Source organism: Trichechus manatus, unplaced genomic scaffold (genome assembly GCF_000243295.1).
Source record: "Trichechus manatus latirostris isolate Lorelei unplaced genomic scaffold, TriManLat1.0 scaffold00244, whole genome shotgun sequence".
Classification (NCBI taxonomy): Eukaryota; Metazoa; Chordata; class Mammalia; order Sirenia; family Trichechidae; genus Trichechus; species Trichechus manatus.
The window spans coordinates 911,250-928,235 of NW_004444180.1; the positions used below are offsets into that span (position 1 = coordinate 911,250).

General features: G+C 50.2%; 1 protein-coding gene across 1 annotated transcript in view; it reads left to right on the forward strand.

Moving 5' to 3' along the window:
- The first annotated feature begins 11 nt into the window (after window positions 1-11).
- The window catches only part of AP2A2 (adaptor related protein complex 2 subunit alpha 2), an 82,872-nt gene continuing 65,897 nt past the window's right edge, over window positions 12-16,986 (forward strand). Inside the window, exon 1 of the mRNA XM_012559411.2 lies at window positions 12-141. Coding sequence (XP_012414865.1) covers window positions 75-141 — 67 coding nt within the window. The 5' untranslated portion in view covers window positions 12-74. The remainder of the gene's footprint in view (window positions 142-16,986) is intronic.

A 16,986-nucleotide genomic window follows, 5' to 3' on the forward strand; every position in this document is an offset into this window, starting at 1 on the left:
GGCGGCCCGCGCTCCCCGCTGCCCGCGCTCCTCCTCCCGGGCCCTCCAGCCGAGGCCGCCACCCGGGCCCGAAGATGCCGGCCGTGTCGAAGGGGGACGGGATGCGGGGCCTGGCGGTGTTCATCTCGGACATCCGCAACTGTGAGTGGCCCCCGGCGCCGGCGGCGTCCCTGTGGGCGGGGGGCGCTGTCTGGGGTTGCAGGCCTGGCGGGGGTCTGGGGGTGCGAATCTGGCGGGTGGGGGCGGGGGTCCGGGAATGCGGGATCCGGGGGCGCAGGCTCGGGGTCTGGAATGAGGGGCTGGTGGGAGTGCTGGGGCTCCAGCCGGGGTGCGATGGAGGCGGGTCGAGTGTTTGGAGTTGCAAACCTAGTGGGCCCAGGCTGGGGTGCGGGGCTGGGAGTGAGGACCTGGTGGGCGGGAGTGCTGGGGATGCAGGGTGCAGATCAGGTTGTCCGGGTGCGGGAGTGTGTCCGGGGGTGCAGACCTGGGGGGCGGTAGGGGCCCAGGGGGTGCAGCCTGGGGTATGGGATGGAGCCCCAAAGATGCAGGGGCTTTGGCCCGGGGTGCGGGGCGGGGGTCCGGAATGGCCGGGTGGCATCCTTGGCCCGCGCCCCCTCCAGCACTCCGATCGTCGCCCCCCGTCGCCCCCTACCCGTCGTCACCCCGCGCGGGGGGCTGTGGCACCGTCGAGGGGGTTCCAGCGAAGACGCCCGTCCCCAGCATGATGTCATCTCGAACGGGCGTCTGCTCGGCCTTTCTAGTAATGGAGCATTTAACCCAGCGCTCCCCAAAATACCGTGGATTTTCGCTTTGGGAGTGGAACTCGCGAAAGGGGAAACAGCTATGTGACCCGGCTTCGGAAGGCGCTTGTTAAGCTCTGATTAGATCTAGGCTTAAAATGATTCATTCCCGGAGGGAGCCTGAACACCAGAGCGATCCGGCCATGACTCCGGGGGACTGCTCTGCCTGCTGTCTCCAGCCAGACGCGTTCTTGCAACAGCCGGCCTCTCAGGATGGAAAAAATCCACACCAAAAAGTGAAGGGGCCAGGAAGGTACGCCTGCTGAAAGGCTGTGGGGTGGGTGCAGGCTGCAGGAGTGAAGTGGTGTATAGAAGCTGCTTGGCTCTCAGAGGGCATCCTCTTTTATTAATTAGAGAAGCTAGTCTCTTGCCGGGTGTGTTTTGTTTTTTCCTTGTTATTCGCCAAATAGTTGGCCTTGTAATACCTGAGGTTCAATGTACATTTTGAGGAATTTTTATAACCTCATCTGTTGGTAAGTACCGTTGTACCTACCAGTCCTTCCCTTTACTTTCTCATCTCAGACTAGAGCTGGAGACTAGGCTGGTTCTGCTTCTCCCACAGACCCTAGAAGGTTAGAAGACCGTCTTTTCTTCCCCCTACCCTGAAGAAATAGGTGTGCAAACACACCTCAGATCAGTACTTTTACAAGGAGGGCAGCTTTCTTTTTTTTTTCTCTTCCTTTGCTACGTAAATAATTTCCAAGCCAATATTATTCATAATCATAAGGCATTTTGTAAAACTAAGTGTAGTGTGTGTGTGTTACAATTGAGAGGACCCCTTGGGCAAAGACTTACCAGTTGCTGTCAAGTCGACTGCAACTCATGGCCACTCCATGTATGTCAGAGTAGAACTGTGCTCCATAGAGTGTTCATTGGCTGATTTTTCATAAGTAGATCACCAGGCTTTTTTCCAGGGTGCATCTGGAAAATGCAGCCTTTCAGTTAACAGCGAGCATGTTAACCATTTACACCACCCAGGGACTCCTAGCAGCCTTAAATGAGCTATGCCTTCCACCCCCCGGTTTTGAAGATTGCATTGCACATGGCCTCCTGCAGGGTTGGAATGATGAGCTTGAGAGCGTTTTCCTACAGCAAATCACGCAGTCGTTAGATACGTGTTTATGCCAGGTCTTACATTTGACCAGACAGTGCCTACAACATGCGAAGTACTTGGTAAGTCTTTGTTGACTGACAGTATGTAGACCAGGCTTCCATTACTTCAGCACTGTTGACATTTCTGGCTGGGTCACTGTCTCTTGTGGGGGCTGTCCTGTGCATTGTAGGATGTTCAGCAGCATCCCTGGTGTCTACCCACTAGATGCCAGTAGCATCCCCTACCTCAGTGTGATAACCAAAAATGTTTCCAGATATTGACAAGTGTCTCCTGGGGAGCAAAATTGCCCTCAGTTGAGAACCACTGTTATAGACCAATGAATAAGATGATTCCTACCCTGAAGGACCTTATATAAGAAGGGTCATTTGATCCTTCCTGGGGGAGCCAGGTCCCTGCTCAGTATGGCTCCTTCCTCAGAAACACTGCTGTAATCTCTCAGTTCAGTTACCTTCTCATAGCCATAGTGCTTGTACTGAACTGCCCCTCCATTGCAGTTGCCATCCGCTTGTGGGGCTGTTTTTATACCTGTGAGTCTGTGTCTTCTGGACTGTAAGTGCCACGAGGGCAGGTACCGTCTGTCTCCCGTGCCGCTCATGGTGCCTGCCACGTGGTATGTGCCGAGTAAATCAGTAGATGAATGAGCCAGAGAACACCCCCCTTGGGGGCGACTCTGAGGCTGATTTTTGGAAGTGTTTAAAGGACACTTCAGGTAGAGGGGTGGTGGGGGTAAAGGCCAAGATGTGCGTGGACAAGCAGGGAGTTAATGTTCTCAGCAAAGTGTTGACCTGTGGCTGGAGGTGGGGCTGGAGAGTGAGGCGGGGCAGAGCTGGTATGACTTGCTTCCTGTTGCAGGGAGAGGGGTCACTGCTCCCCCCCACAACCCCGATTTTGTGTGCTCACTGTTCCAGTGATGTGAGTGAGTGAGGGGTAGCCAGGCTCTGTGGAGAGGACAGCGAGCTGGCCATCCAGGGGCTTGACCCTGACTCTTACCATCTCCATGACTGGAAGCCAACAGCCACTGAGCCTCAGTTTCCTCAGCTGACAGATGAGGGGCTGGAGTTTGAGCTGAAGTTATCAGTAGCGTCTGTTCTAGCTATAAAATTGCAGCTCCCTTTTACCTTCCAGAACTGTTGTTGTTGTTAGGTGCCGTCGAGTCGATTCCGACTCACAGCGACCTCATGTGCAACAGAACAAAACACTGCCTGGTCCTGTACCATCCTCACAATCATTATGCTTGAGCCCATTGTCGTAGCTGCTGTGTCAGTCCATCTCGTTGAGGGTCTTCCTCTTTTTCGCTGATCCTCTACTCTACCAAGCATGATGTCCTTCTCCAGGGACTGGTCCCTCCTGACAACATGTCCAAAGTGCATGAGATGAAGTCTCTCCATCCTTGCTTCTAAGGAGCATTCTGGCTGTACTTCTTCCAAGACAGATTCGTTTATTCTTCTCGCAGTCTGTGGTGTATTTAGTATTCGTTGCCAACACCGTAGTTCAAAGGCATCAGTTCTTCTTTGTTCTTCTTCATTCACTGTCCAGCTTTTGAATGCATATAAGGTGACTGAAAATACCATGGCTTGGGTCAGGCGCACCTTAGTCCTTAAATTGACATCTTTGCTTTTTAACACTTTAAAGAGGTATTTGCAGCAGATTTGCCCAATGCAGTGCATCTTTTGATTTCTTGATTGCTGCTTCCGTGGGTGTTGATTGTGGATCCAAGCAAAACGAAATCCTTGACAGCTTCAGCCTTTTCCCCATTTATCATGATGTTTATTGGTCCACTTGTGAGGATTTTTGTTTTCTATATGTTGAGGTGTAATCTATACTGAAGGCTGTGGTCTTTAATCTTCGTCAGTAAGTGCTTCAAGTCCTCTTCACTTTCAGCAAACAAGGTTGTGTCATCTGTGTAATGCAGGTTGTTAAAGAGTCTTCCTCCAACCCCTTTGCTGTGTTTTTCTTCATATACTCCAGCTTCTCGGATTATATGCTCAGCATGCAGATCGAATAAGTATGGTGAAAGGATACAACCCTGACGCACCCCTTTCCTGATTTTAAACCACGCCCTATCCCCTTGTTCTGTTCGAACGACTGCCTCTTGTTCAGTTAAGTGTTCTGGAATTCCTATTCTTCACAATGTTATCCATAATTTGTTATGATCCACATAGTCTAATGCCTTTGCATAGTCAATAAAACACAGGTAAACGTCTTTCTGGTATTCTCTGCTTTCAGCCAAGATCCATCTGACATCAGTAATAATATCCCTCATTCCATGTCCTCTTCTGAATCTGGCTTTAATTTCTGGCAGTTCCCTGTTGGTGCACTGCTGCGTCCGCTTTTGAATTATTGTCAGCTGAAGATTACTGAGCTAGTTTCTGAATTTCCCGCCTTTCAAGCCCTGTATTTAGCGTGGGAGGGCACCGGGTGGGGGAAGCAGAGATCGACTTGAGCTGGCCCTGTAGCCACTTGTGCTTGGTGTTTGATTTCCGCTCCTGTAGGTCAGCCGCTATGGACTCCTGCAGCGTGGGCAGAAGCGAACGTGCCCTAGGTTTGCAAAGGTGCTCCCTGCTGGGCCACTTGGCCCTGTTTTGGCCTTGTGGGTTCCGTAGCCCAACAGATCACTTCCTTTTTGACTGACGTTAGTCCAGGGGCCACTGAATTCTGCTCATGTGAGCTCAGCGTGTGGGAGTTACTGAGATGTCCGTTTCTTTGTTTTTAATTGACATTAAAGAAAATTCTAGTCCTTTCATTTAGTTCCAGTTTCTAACAACAAAACTCTTAACTTGAAATAATCATGGATTCACAGGAAGTTGCAAAGAAATATATGAGGGGCTCTACAGTACCCTTCACCCTGCCTCCCCCAATGCCAGCATCTTCCATGATAACTACACCACCACTTCATCACCGGGAAACTGACATTGGTACAGTCTGCTGCACTTGGTCAGATTTCACTAGTGTTAACTGCGCTCCTTTGTGTGTTTAGTTCTGGGCAATTTTATCACATGTGTAGCTTGGTGTTACCCCCACATCAATCAAGATACACGGCTGTTCCATCACCACGAACCCCCCTGTGCTAACCCATCCCCGCTCCCTACTCTTGGCAACCACTAATCTCCATTTCTGTAATTTTGTGATTTCAGGATGTTACATATAAGTGGAATCATACCGTACGTGACCGTTTGAGATTGGCTCTTTTCACTCAGCATAATTCCCTTGAGGTCCATACAGATTGTTGCGTTAATTGGGTTATATTGAAGCAGTGAATTCCAAGAAAAACAGAACTGCTGAAACGGGGCAATGAGATGACCATTACTGGTAGTCACCCAGTGATTTTGGAACTTGTTGGCTTGTCCACATATGATCGGTCAGCGAATGAGAGGCACACGTGACTTCATTAGCACACGTCTTCATGCGTTGCTATTGATGCCGCAAACACTCGCACATTGTTAAGAGTGTGGGAAGCCGCCGAGAATGTAGTCAGACTGAAAATTGACTGCAACATCATTAGGGACTTTAATGAAGAGAAGAAATTATGGGTTGTTGTGAGACACTGAAGTTGCTGGTGGGCAGGAATTGCCACTTGTCCTTCCTGTCAGTGCAGCGCTGGGAGCTGGGCGTGCAGTTGAGAGGATGAATTCTGAGACTTCGTCTCCTGGAGGCGTTTACTTAATCCCTCCAGGAACTCAAACAAGGAAAACAAGCCCAGGGAGAGATGTAGTAACCGAGCTGGCAAAAGCGAATTCCCCGTATTCTCAAGAAAGTGATGCAGTTTGCTGCAGGCACGAAAATGAACTAGCAGAGTCATCAGTGCGCTTTGCTCATTGTGGTCGTGATAGAACTTGGCCCCTTCCATTTCTGTTAGTTTTGTTGAAATTGAGCACTCCTTGAATTGTCCTTTAGCATGACTAAAGTTTGAAAAATGTTATTTGTTCATAAAATTCTGGTTATGAGTCATAAGTTGGACATGGAGAAACGATGAACATAAAAATTTAAATTCTGCTTACATTTCAGTGTAAAAATTAAATGTAAAATCTACACTTAATTTTCCTGGCTAGTGGTAAAGACAGGGACCCTAGCGATACAGTAGTTAAAGCGCTCAGCTGCTAACCAAAAGGTTGGTGGTTTGAACCCACCAGCTGCTCTGCGGGAGAAAGATGTGACGGTCTGCTTCTGTAAAGATTTACAGCCTTGGAAACCCTATGGGGCGGTTCTACTCTGTCCCGTAGGGTTGTTAGGAGTCGGAAGTGACTCAGTGGTGATGGGTTGGTTTTTTTTTTTTAGTGGTAAAGACCAGAATCAGAGTTTGTCGGTTGTGTTTTAACTCGTAAGGCTCTTGACTACATTTTTAAAATGCTGACTTTTTAAAAAAGGGTGCTCTTCTTGCATGTCGTCTTTTGTACTCTTATGCATAATTTATATTCCTTAGAAGCGGATTTAGGAAGTGTGATGGAGGGAGAATGATGAGAGGAACCAACCCTCTGGGCCAGAGGGGAACTTGGTCTTGGCTCCAGATGGGGCCTTTCTGCCAAGTTGGTGGTTGCTGCTTCAGGAACTGGACACTGGCCCTGGGCTGTGCTCTCCTCCGAAGGTGGGGGGCAGGGGTCACTCTGCTTCCCACAGGACAGGCTGAAGGGTCCCCGAGGGTGCCTTCCCATGCAGATGCTTAGCATTCCTTCTCTTTCCTCCTAACGGGTTTTCGGGTTTTCGTTGTTTAACAGGCTTCTGGCAACAGTATGTGTCAGGGTTTGTAGTCACAGAGTTACGTAGAAATGAGGCTTGGGAAGGCTATCTTTGTGGGATTAAATGCATTTCCTTGGCTTTATAACAATCAAATAGATCAAACCATAGGGCAAGATTAGAGTCTAATGTAGTAAGTGATATTTTGGAGTAAGATTTTGCACTAATAGGAATAGAGAAGTTCAAATAAATGGTCATGGGCTGTGGACGGAGACACTCTGCTTCACCACAGCCCCTCAGGATGGACCCCATGGGCTTAGCAGGTTCTCCAGCAAGGACTCACCTTCCCCTTGTCTCAAATCGCAAATCTCGGAAAGCTTCCAGAACCAAGTCTGTGGTTACCTCACTTGGCAAAAGAGCTGGAAGCAAACTGCCAGGAGGCTCCCTGTGTCCTTTCCTGTGGATACTTGGGTCTCTCCACAGACCTGTCAGGTGCTGGCCGGTGTGGCCCGGCCCACGGTGGGTGGAAGACAGGCAGCATTCCGTCATTCTGAGCACTTTGAAGGCTGAAGAGATTCAGCCTGGGTTTTGGAAAAGGTGTTAGGAAGGCTTGGTCTGGTTATCTGTGGTGCTGTGTGCAGTGAAGAGCAGGGCATGTAGTCCCCATGGGCCTCAGAGTGAGCAGACCACCGGTGGGGGGGGTTCCCCTCTGTGCCTGCATCTTCTGTACTCAGGGCTCTGGGTATGGGGCGTGAGAGGCCATCAAGAGGGATGAGACAGATCTTGGCCTGAGGAGTTGTCTGAAGTGGAGGTGGGGAGGCCCTAGAGGGAGAGGTCAGAGGGGAGCGATAGTGACCTCAGAATGCTGTGGACATCCAAAAAAGGAACTCCACATTGACACCAGGGACACTTTGTATTCGCCCGGGGCTTGGTACATTCCTTTTCCTGTTAAAGCCTGTCTGCTCCAGCTCCGCCCCAGCCTGCCTGCCGCTATCCACTGTGCTAGAAAGAAGGAAGGAAGATAAGACCCTCACCCCTCCATGCCCCAGCCCCATCTTGGGTCAGTACAGCGACCAGTCTGATTTTAAGCAACATCAAAGGTTTGATACTGAAACCACACATTTGGAAGTTAGAAAGTTGATGGCTTCTGTTACCTTTGGGTAACTAAGTGAGTAACTTTCCCCCAATTTAAAAAAATAAATGAACTTACATTGGAAAACAGAAATGAGCAGTTTTCAGCAGCTCATGTGATGCCCCGGATGGATGCCTAAGGTGTAGACTGTAAAACAAGGTGCACTGACCCCATCTGGACTTGGCTGTGGCCGAGCGCTGTGAGGAGCCGGGTTGATGACGAGAAGCAGCTCAGGTGGGTAGTTGCCACGGCGTCCTGTGTGGAGGTGGGAGCGGAGGCTGTGTGGCGAGGCGCTGTCTGCAGCCTGGGTAGAGCTGTTGGTGCTCACCGAGAGGCACCGCGTAAGTAGTGTGCAATGGACGCAGACCAGCTTAAACAGCGCCCTGGAGACTAGAGCTGGGACGCGGACTGGGAAGATGAGGAGAGGCTGCCCGGCGGCAGGCCCTTGCTCAGAGGCTGCCAGCTCCTGATGGCCCGGGAGGTATGGCACGTTCTCTGAGCAGCACCCTGGCCCTACCTGCCTTCCAGACATCGCTTCTGAGCTCTTCATGCTTTTCGCACCAGCACCGTGGGCACAGAGGAACAGCACAGGGCCAGTCAGCTCATGATGATGGTGTGGGAAATGGGGCATCAGGGCTTCTGTGCGAGTCAAGGGAGCCACAGGGTGGGAGGTAGGAGAGCACAGGGTGCTGGGTGGGGAGGAGAGTGCCGGCCCCTGTCGTTTCTCGCTGTGGTAGCGGGATGCTTCAGGGTTTTGAGAAGGACAGCGTCGCTCTGACCTCTGTCCTGGGCTCTAGGAGAGCCGGTGATTCTCCTCCCTTGTGGAGTTCTCTGGGCCCGTGCGTTTGCTCCGGGTCCCGCAGTGAACTCAGTTGAATGGTTGACTTCCTGCTGGATGTTCATTTAGGGAAAGCTCTTGTAACCGGTGGTTCGCGTCAGATCCTGATTCTGCTCCTTTGTCTTCCCACCTCTGCAAATTGTGGCTCGAGTAGAGCCTGGACTCTACATTTTTGCCCAAAATTCGAGCCCAGTGAGCCCTGCGGTGGTTTTGGAACATCTCTCTCCTGTGTTCAAGATGTTTCCCGTTTACCTTCTTCCCACTCGCCCCGAGATTTGGTGTTCGCTGTCTACAGGATTGCTTACCAGTCTGCAGACCAACATCCAAGTGGAAATTGCCTGGTTTTTGTTTTGCATTGTGGGGCATTTTTCTTGCCTTTCGTGTCTTGTCTGATGACAGCACCAGAGTGTGGTGAGGATTAGTTAATTAGTGCGTCTAAAGGGCTCTGAGCTCCTTTGGGCTAGAGGTGCTCTGCTAGGATTTCTCTTCTCTTTTTGTGGGCAGCCGTCCGGCATGGGATATGGCTGAGGTAGCAATTATGTTTTCTATCACAGTGTTAGAAAGCGTCGGAAAAGGACACTGAGTAGATGTTGAGTAAATTCTTTTTAAATGGCCGCTAGAAGAAAGATAGCAGGAAAACAAGTATTTCAGAACACTTCTAGATTACATTTATTTCTACTGGAATACAGTTCTGGGGAGTGCTTTTTTCTGGTCCTGTACAGTACAACCAGATCAGAGCCATATTTTGAATCCTGTTTGTGGCCATAAGGATTAAGAAGTCTTCTGTGGTGCGTCTGTGCTGACCTGTCCCTGGGGGTGCCCTAGAGACGTTTGTCCATCTGCCGAGTGATGTTCAGGGTGTCTTCTGCCCTGAGTGGATGTCTCACAACGTCAGTGGCTTCTTTTAATCCACTTCATTTTATCTTTAGCTAATTCTCTATTTAGATTTTCACTGTCTTATTGTTCAATTACAATCCAGGTTGTGCTTTTACAGCGTAGCACGTCAGCTTTCTCAAGAGCTGAGAATGCGAAGGAGAAAGGTGACGGGGGGAGCCTCTGTGGATCGGTTGGTGCCAGGTCGTTCACGTTCCTGCGGCTTGTCCTCCACGGAGTGGAATTGAGGCCCCGGGGTGGATACTGGTCCCAGATGGGCAGGGCACTGTTTTCCGTCGGATGTGTATTTTCGAGTGCAGCATTTGCTGTAGATCTGATTTAAAGCTGTCCTTATTAAGAAGCCAAGAAAACAACAGTTCCTCATGTTTCTTATTGTTTTGCTATGATTTTGTCAGAAGTTTGTTTTTGAAGATGTGTCTTTCAGATTTTATTTCTTTACTTTCTGCATTCATTCATTCAACAGACCTATTGAGTGTCTGCTATTTGCCAGGCGCTGTCGTAGGCACTGGGACTTGGCGATTAACCAAACGGACAGAATACCTCAATTCAGAGACACTCTGTTTGGGTTCCCGTCCCTGCCCCACAGCCTGGAGACTCCCCAGGCAGAACCTGGGGCCATCGTACGGCTCATCTTGTTTGTGCCCCGTCTCTCAGGGGTTACTGGCCACCATGGCCTGTGGTCCAGTGTCTGAGAGCTGTTCTTTTCATGTATTTTGTCCAGGTTTTTAGTTATTTAAGGTCGGAGGGTAGACTCTGTCACTGTTTATGGCCAGCAGATTTGAGGAGAGAGACTGAGTATACAGTAGGATGTGTAAGATGGGTGTTCAGAGAAGAGGTCTGGGCTGGAGGTGGACATTTGGGAGGCATGCGTTTGTAACTGTAGTTACACCCCTGAGACGAGAGCTCCCCAGGGGTGTGAGTGGAGATTGTGGGGTACAGCTGACACTCACATAGGCTTGCTGTGTGCCAGGCACCAGCCCAGGCACGGCAGTTCATCCACTCATCTCGTCTTCATCACGGTAGTTTACAGTAGGTGCGGTGACTCTCCTGTTTTACAGATGAGGAGACTGAGGCATAGAAGCCCAAGGCCACTGAGCCCGGGACTCAGACTCAGGTGGTCCGGCTCCAGAGGCCTCTCTCTGAGCCACGCTGGTGTACTAGCTTCCCAGAGAAGAACGCTCTGCAGACAGAGCTGGGCACGCCCACCTGAGGGGGTGAGGGTATGTGGGAGATTAGCTGAGGGGACCAGAGGAGCCCCGCGATCCTCCGCTGTCCTGGAAGCCAAGCAACGCCCCTTTTTGAGGAGGAGGGAGTGGGCAGGCGCACGTGCTGCTGACAGGTCACCTGAGACCGCATTGTGTAGGGGAGAAGAGTAACTGGAACAAGGACGTCTGACCGCGTGAAGGAGACAGATGGGGTGGTGACTGCAGAGGATGGTCCGTTTTCTTTCGCAGTGCTGTCCATCAGAGGTGCCGTGTGGCTAAGCGGGGAGCTGCCTAGAGTCTCCCAGGGCTGAAATCAGGGTGTCAGCAGGCCACACTTCTTCCTGGAGGCCATGGGGGTGAGCGTGAGCCCGCTCACGCTGTCTGCTGAGTTCAGTTCATGCGGCTGTGGGAGGGAGGGAGGCCCGTTTCCCTGTCAGCTGTCAGAGGATTATCTCTGCGCCTTGTAAGCTAGTGATGTCAGAGGTCCTCTAACTTCAGGAAGAAGCAGGAGAAGAACCCAGATCAGCCCAAAGCTGATTCCCATGAGGTGAAGCACACTGTGGACGTACCTCCTCTCTATCATCTTTACCAATTCTCACACCAGCTGTCCTCACAGCACCCTCTACTGCTCTGCTGGGTTTGATAACTCGGTGCGATGACTGCACAGAACTCGCAGACCACACTCACAGTTGTCGGCGTATTAGGAAAGTGACAGGTTATAATTCGGGATCAGGATCATTGTGGAAATAATAGGAACAGTGCGGGGCAGGATCAGTTTCGTCAGTCAGGACAGCTTCCATCCACAGCAGCTCTCAGCTCCTTCTTGGCTATGCCTGCAGGCAGGCCTCCTCTCGGCCCCTACCCTGCTCGGGCAGGTGTTACAGCTCCTTAGCTCCACTGACAAGTGCCTGGAGGCACCCCACTCCGCCAGTAAGCCTCCTGCCCTAACGCGCCCAGCTTTCTCGCACCGATGGTTGGCAAGCCCCAGCGCAGCTCACTCGCTCCGCTCTCCTGGTTCCCGCTGTCTCACACTGCTGCTGCTCCTGTCACTGCCCTGCTGTTTGGTGCTGTCTTCAGTGTTCCAGCTCTCTCTCTCCTGCGGGCAGGCTGTGGGCTGATCAATAGGATAGCAGCCATCACCCAAAGCACACGCTTTACGTTGTTTTAGGCCCAGCGCAAGGGCCCTGGGTCCAAAGGATGCGCTCCACTCCCGGCTCTTCTTGGTGGTAGTGAGGACCCCCTCAAACTCTGTGGGATTGACTCTTCTGTAAGCCTACTCCTCCCACCAAAACCACGAGCTGTCCAATCTCCTTGGTAGGTCGTAATCCCCTAATTTTGTTAGTAATCGACCAATCCTTGCAAGGGTTTTATGCTCCCTATTTGCATAGTAAACTATCCAGTCCCTTTGCAGGATTATGGACTAGCAAATCATTTTGGCAGAACTACAAACCCAGGGCCACAAAGGCTGCATAGAAAGAGAAACCTGGTGCCCTGTAGTCCTACAGACTGCTGCATTCCCTCTGGGCTTCCATAGCCCCTTCTGCAAATCCTGCTCAAATTTGAGTCTCTCCAGTGTCGCCTTCTGCCCCAAATCCTGCCTCCAGGCAAGACAGTTTGCGCTTTTAAGGGCTCGTGTGACTAGATGGGGCCCACCTGGAGGATCCAGGATGGTCTCTCTGCCTTAGTCATGTCTGCGGAGTCCCCGTACCTTCTCAGGTCACATTCTCAGGACCCGGGACCAGGTGTGGACGTCTGTGGGCCAGTCTGCCTGCCACAGTGGGCCAGGAAAGTGCCTTTTGTTTTTCGGGTGAATTCACTCGTTCAGCAGATTTACTGAGTACCCATCTTGTGTGGTGAACAAAATAGACCAAAGTGCCTGCCCTCATGCAGCTTTCATGCTAGCGAGATAGACGGAAAATGAATAGACATTGTGTATAGTACATTGCGTACCATGTCAGGGAGAAAAATAAGCCAGAAAAGGGGATAAGCTGTGTTGGAGGGATTGCAATTGAGATTGTGTAGCTGGGGGTGGGGGGGTGTACCCTGGGGGCCAAGGAGGGGACAGGAGAGCCACGAGGAAGGGGAGAGGCAGATGGCCCATGTGGGAACCCTGGCTTCACCCCGGTGAGACATGCAGTTTGAGAGACTCGCTGCTGCTGTGCAGAGAAGGGGGAGGAGCAGGAAGGCTGCCCTGACACCAGCTGAGAGCGGGACGGCCATCCGAGGGAGGTGGCATGAGGGCTGGCCGCCCCAGGACAGGGACAGCTGAGTCGCAGCATCAGGGGAAGCAGGCGCTGGGCAGATGGCATTGTGGGATGCCTGACCGACAGGATTCTTTCCTTTTCTTTTTTTGAGATCGCCTTGATTTTTCCTTGTGAACTAGGAAGCTGGGTGGTTGGTGGAGACGGGAGGAGAGGCGAAGGCGGGAGGAGACTGTGAGAAGGCACCGACCCTTAGCTCCATGTGGAGCCACCACGGAGTGTGGCTTTATTCCGTCACCGTCAGCTTGGCACAGGTTCACGGGCTGGGTTGGCAAAGAGCTGGCTTTAACTGAATCTGAGTTGACTTCAAGAGCACCGTGGAAAGGGAAGACCAATGATTAATACAAGCATTTGGCAACCGTTGGTATGCCGGGAGCGTCACAGCCTCATACCTGGAGTAATCAGGAGCCTGGCTCTGCTGGGGGCCCAGTGCAGCATAGTGGTGGCTGGGCGAGAAAGCCGCCCCAGTGGAGGAATAAGGTTTAACCTGCGCATGCGCTGCTGTGCCGCAGGGAGTCAGAGTGCGTATGGTGGGGAGGGTGAGGAGGTGGCTTGAGGGTTGGCCTAGAGAAGGGAGAACCAGGGTCACTCTGGGTGGGAGGGGCGGCGTGATGTGGACGGTGGAAAGGTTGGCCTGGGAGGTTGTAGGGTGCAGGTGGGAGGAGTCTGCAGTAAGGATGGTGGGTAGCCTGGCCGGACACACAGATGGCAGCCCTGGTCAGCCCTGTGTAAGTGGCTTCCCGAGCTAGTGGGTGGGGTGGGGAGAGCACAGGTGCCACCTCTGGGGGAACGTTGTTGTCAGCCCCGGGAACAGCCCTTCTTTGGGGCTGCGGGCTGATTGTTAGTAGGGTAGTAGCCATCACCCCAAAGCACACACTTTACATTGTTTTTATAAAGTTGGCTTTTGGATTCTTTTGTGAAAATAGGCGCTCAACAAAATGAGCACGTGTATATTTTGTTTGTTTTTCAGATTGTTAAAAAGTAGTGTCTTATTTTGCCTACATAAATGTCAGAAAGGTAATGTTATATTACTGTCTTTGACTTCTTTCTGTTTCCCTCAGGTGAATCTTTTTGATTTATATTTTTCTCCCGAGAAATTTTAAAACTTAGAATCATGTAATTCTCAGAGATCCTGTTTTAAAATCTGTGGGAGACCCTGCAAAAACGGCAGTGATAAAAAACAGAAAACAACGAATGCTGGCGAGGTTGTGGGGGGATCGGAACTCTCAGCCACTGCTGGTGGGATTGTAAAATGGTACAACCACTGTGGGAAACAGTGTGGCGCTTCCTCAAAAAGCTAGAAATAGAAATAGCTTGGTGGGTATTTCAGCAATCCCACTCCTCGGCGTGTATCCTGGAGATATGAGAGCAATGGCATGAACGGCCGCATGCACACCTATGTGTGCCCACGTGCCCATCAGTGGATGAGTGGATGAACAGATGTGGTATGTACATACAGTAGAATAATACACCACTATAAAGAATAATGGGGAGTCCGTGAAACATAACGTGGATGAATCTGGAGGACATTATCCTGAGTGAAATGAGTCAATCATAAAAAGATAAATATTGTATGGTCCCACTATTATAAAAAATCAAGAATAGATATACGCACTGTAAAGATGGTGTGGGCGTGGTGTCTGACCTCCTATAACTTCATAAGGGGGAAGGAGAATCAAGATCAACAGCCCAAGGCTGATTCCTATGAGGCAGAGGACAGACATGCCTTCTGTCTCTGCCATCTTTACCAATTCTGACACCAACCGTCCCTTCCGTGGTACTCTCTGCTTCTCTGCTGGGTTCAGTAATTCATTGCAGTGGCCACGTAGAACTCACAGACCATACTCACGATTATGAGTTTATTAGGGAAGCAACAGGTTTCACTTCAGGTTCAGGGATGCTCAGGAGACAGTTCTTCCCTCAGGACAGCCTCTTCCCAGCCATACCACAGGCACACCTGTCTCTGGCCCCTCGGCCTCTGTCCTGTAGAGCAAGTGTTACTCTTTTAGCTCCTCCGATAGGTGCCCAAAGGCACCCCACTCTGCCAGTAAGCCTGAATCCGAAGGTGCTCAGCTCTTGCTCCGTGGGTCAGCAAACCTAGCTCCGCCAAGTGCCCAGAGGCACCCTGCTCCGCCAGCAATCCTCCTGCCCAAAGGCACTCAGCTTTCTTGCTTAGTGGGCAGGGAAGCCTACCACGCTGTCACCTGCCGGTCTCTCCTGCTGCCATTTCTCTGCCACCACTTCTCATCATCTTCAGTGTTATAACCCCCTCTCTCTTGTTCTCCTGGTTCTAGGAGCTTCTCAGCACAGGGATCCCAGGTGCAAAGGGCACGCCCCACTCTTGGCTCTCCTTCCTTGGTGGTGGTGGTATCCTTTCTCTGCACTGGAATTGGCTCTCTTTTAAGCCTAGCGAGATGGCAAAACTGACCAGTCTCCTTGGTAGGCCACAGTTACTCTGTTTGCACAGTCCCTCCCAGTTACTTGGGTGAGAGTTACAAGACCATGGCAGGAAAGGCCACCCAAAGGCACCATAAACACACAGAGAGCAAAGTTCTATGATGGTTACCAGGGATGGGAGGGGAAGGAAGGGGACAGTCACTTTCTAGATAGCAGACACTTGTTTTTGGTGATGGGAAAGGCAATCCCATATGTGGATGAAGTCAGCACAACTTGACCAGGGTAAATAAAGACATTGAAAAGTACACAAGAAAAAGGGACAATTTTGGTAAATGCTATAACATACAATTTTGCAACAACAGTAAAAGCAACCAAAAAATATGTGTGTGGTTATGTAAGTAGATACGGATGCATACACGTGTATAGGAAGGCATGTGCGAGTAAACGCACGTGCACGTATAGGTGTATCTGTAGGCATAATTATACACGCGTTTGTATATGCTGCATACATATCCATATATATAACAAACCGCATGGGGGACACAGTTATGGAGGCTTCCTAGACTAATCCAAACGACTCTCGGGTTGGTTTACGGGGTAAGGGGCTTGGGACCATAGTCTTGGAGGACAGCTTTGTCAATTGGCATAACATGGTTCACAAGATAATGTTCTACATCCTAGTTTGGTGAGTAGCATCTGGGGTCTTAAAAGCTTGCAAGTGGCCAGCTAAGATACGACTATTGGTCTCTACTTCTGTGGAGCAAAAGAGAATAAAGGAAAGCAAAGGCTCAAAGAAGAAACTAGTCCACAGGACTAATAGCCCACAGGAACCACAACTTCTTCAAACCTGAGACCAGAAGAACTAGATGGTAGCCGGCTACCACTGCCGACCATTCTGATCAGAGACACAATAGAAGGTCCTGGATAGAATGAGATAAAAATATAGAACAAAACTCAGATTCCTTAAAAAGACTGGACCTATTGGATCAATAGAGACTAGAGTAACCCCCAAGACTGTCGCCCTAAGATACTCTTTGAACTTGGAATTGAAGCTATTTCTGTAGGTCACCTTTCAGCCAAATGATAGATTGGCTTATAAAATTAACAGTATCGCCTGTGAGTAATGTGTTCCTTTAAATGATTAACTATATGAAACCAAATGGTCACTGTTTACGCAGAGCAAAGATGAGAAGGCAAGGAGGGGAAGTGAAGCTAGATCAATGGAAACAGAACAAACTGAATGGAAATAATGAGAATGCTGACTGACACAATGCAAAAATTGTAACCAATGGCAGGGAACAATTTGTGTAAAAATTGTTAAAAGGGAACCTAATTTGCTGTATAAACTTTCACCTAAAACACAATAAAATACTATTTAAAAAAGTGATGGAGATGAGAAATGGAAAAATGTTCAAAATGTCTTATTAACTGAAAAAAATGGTTAGAACAGCATATATGGCACGATCTAATTTTTGTAGAAGACCAGTGTGTATATTCCTTTTTCTAAAAAATGCTGGAAGAAGAAGAACTAAAATCCTAAAAAAAAACCGAAAACCTGTGGGAGATTCTGCTTTGAAGATGTGGAGTAGCTCTTCTGTAGGTAGGCTCCCTGCTTGTAGATGCACCAGGAGGAGGGGGTAGGGGAGGAGGAGGGAGAGGGGTTGGGGGAGAGGA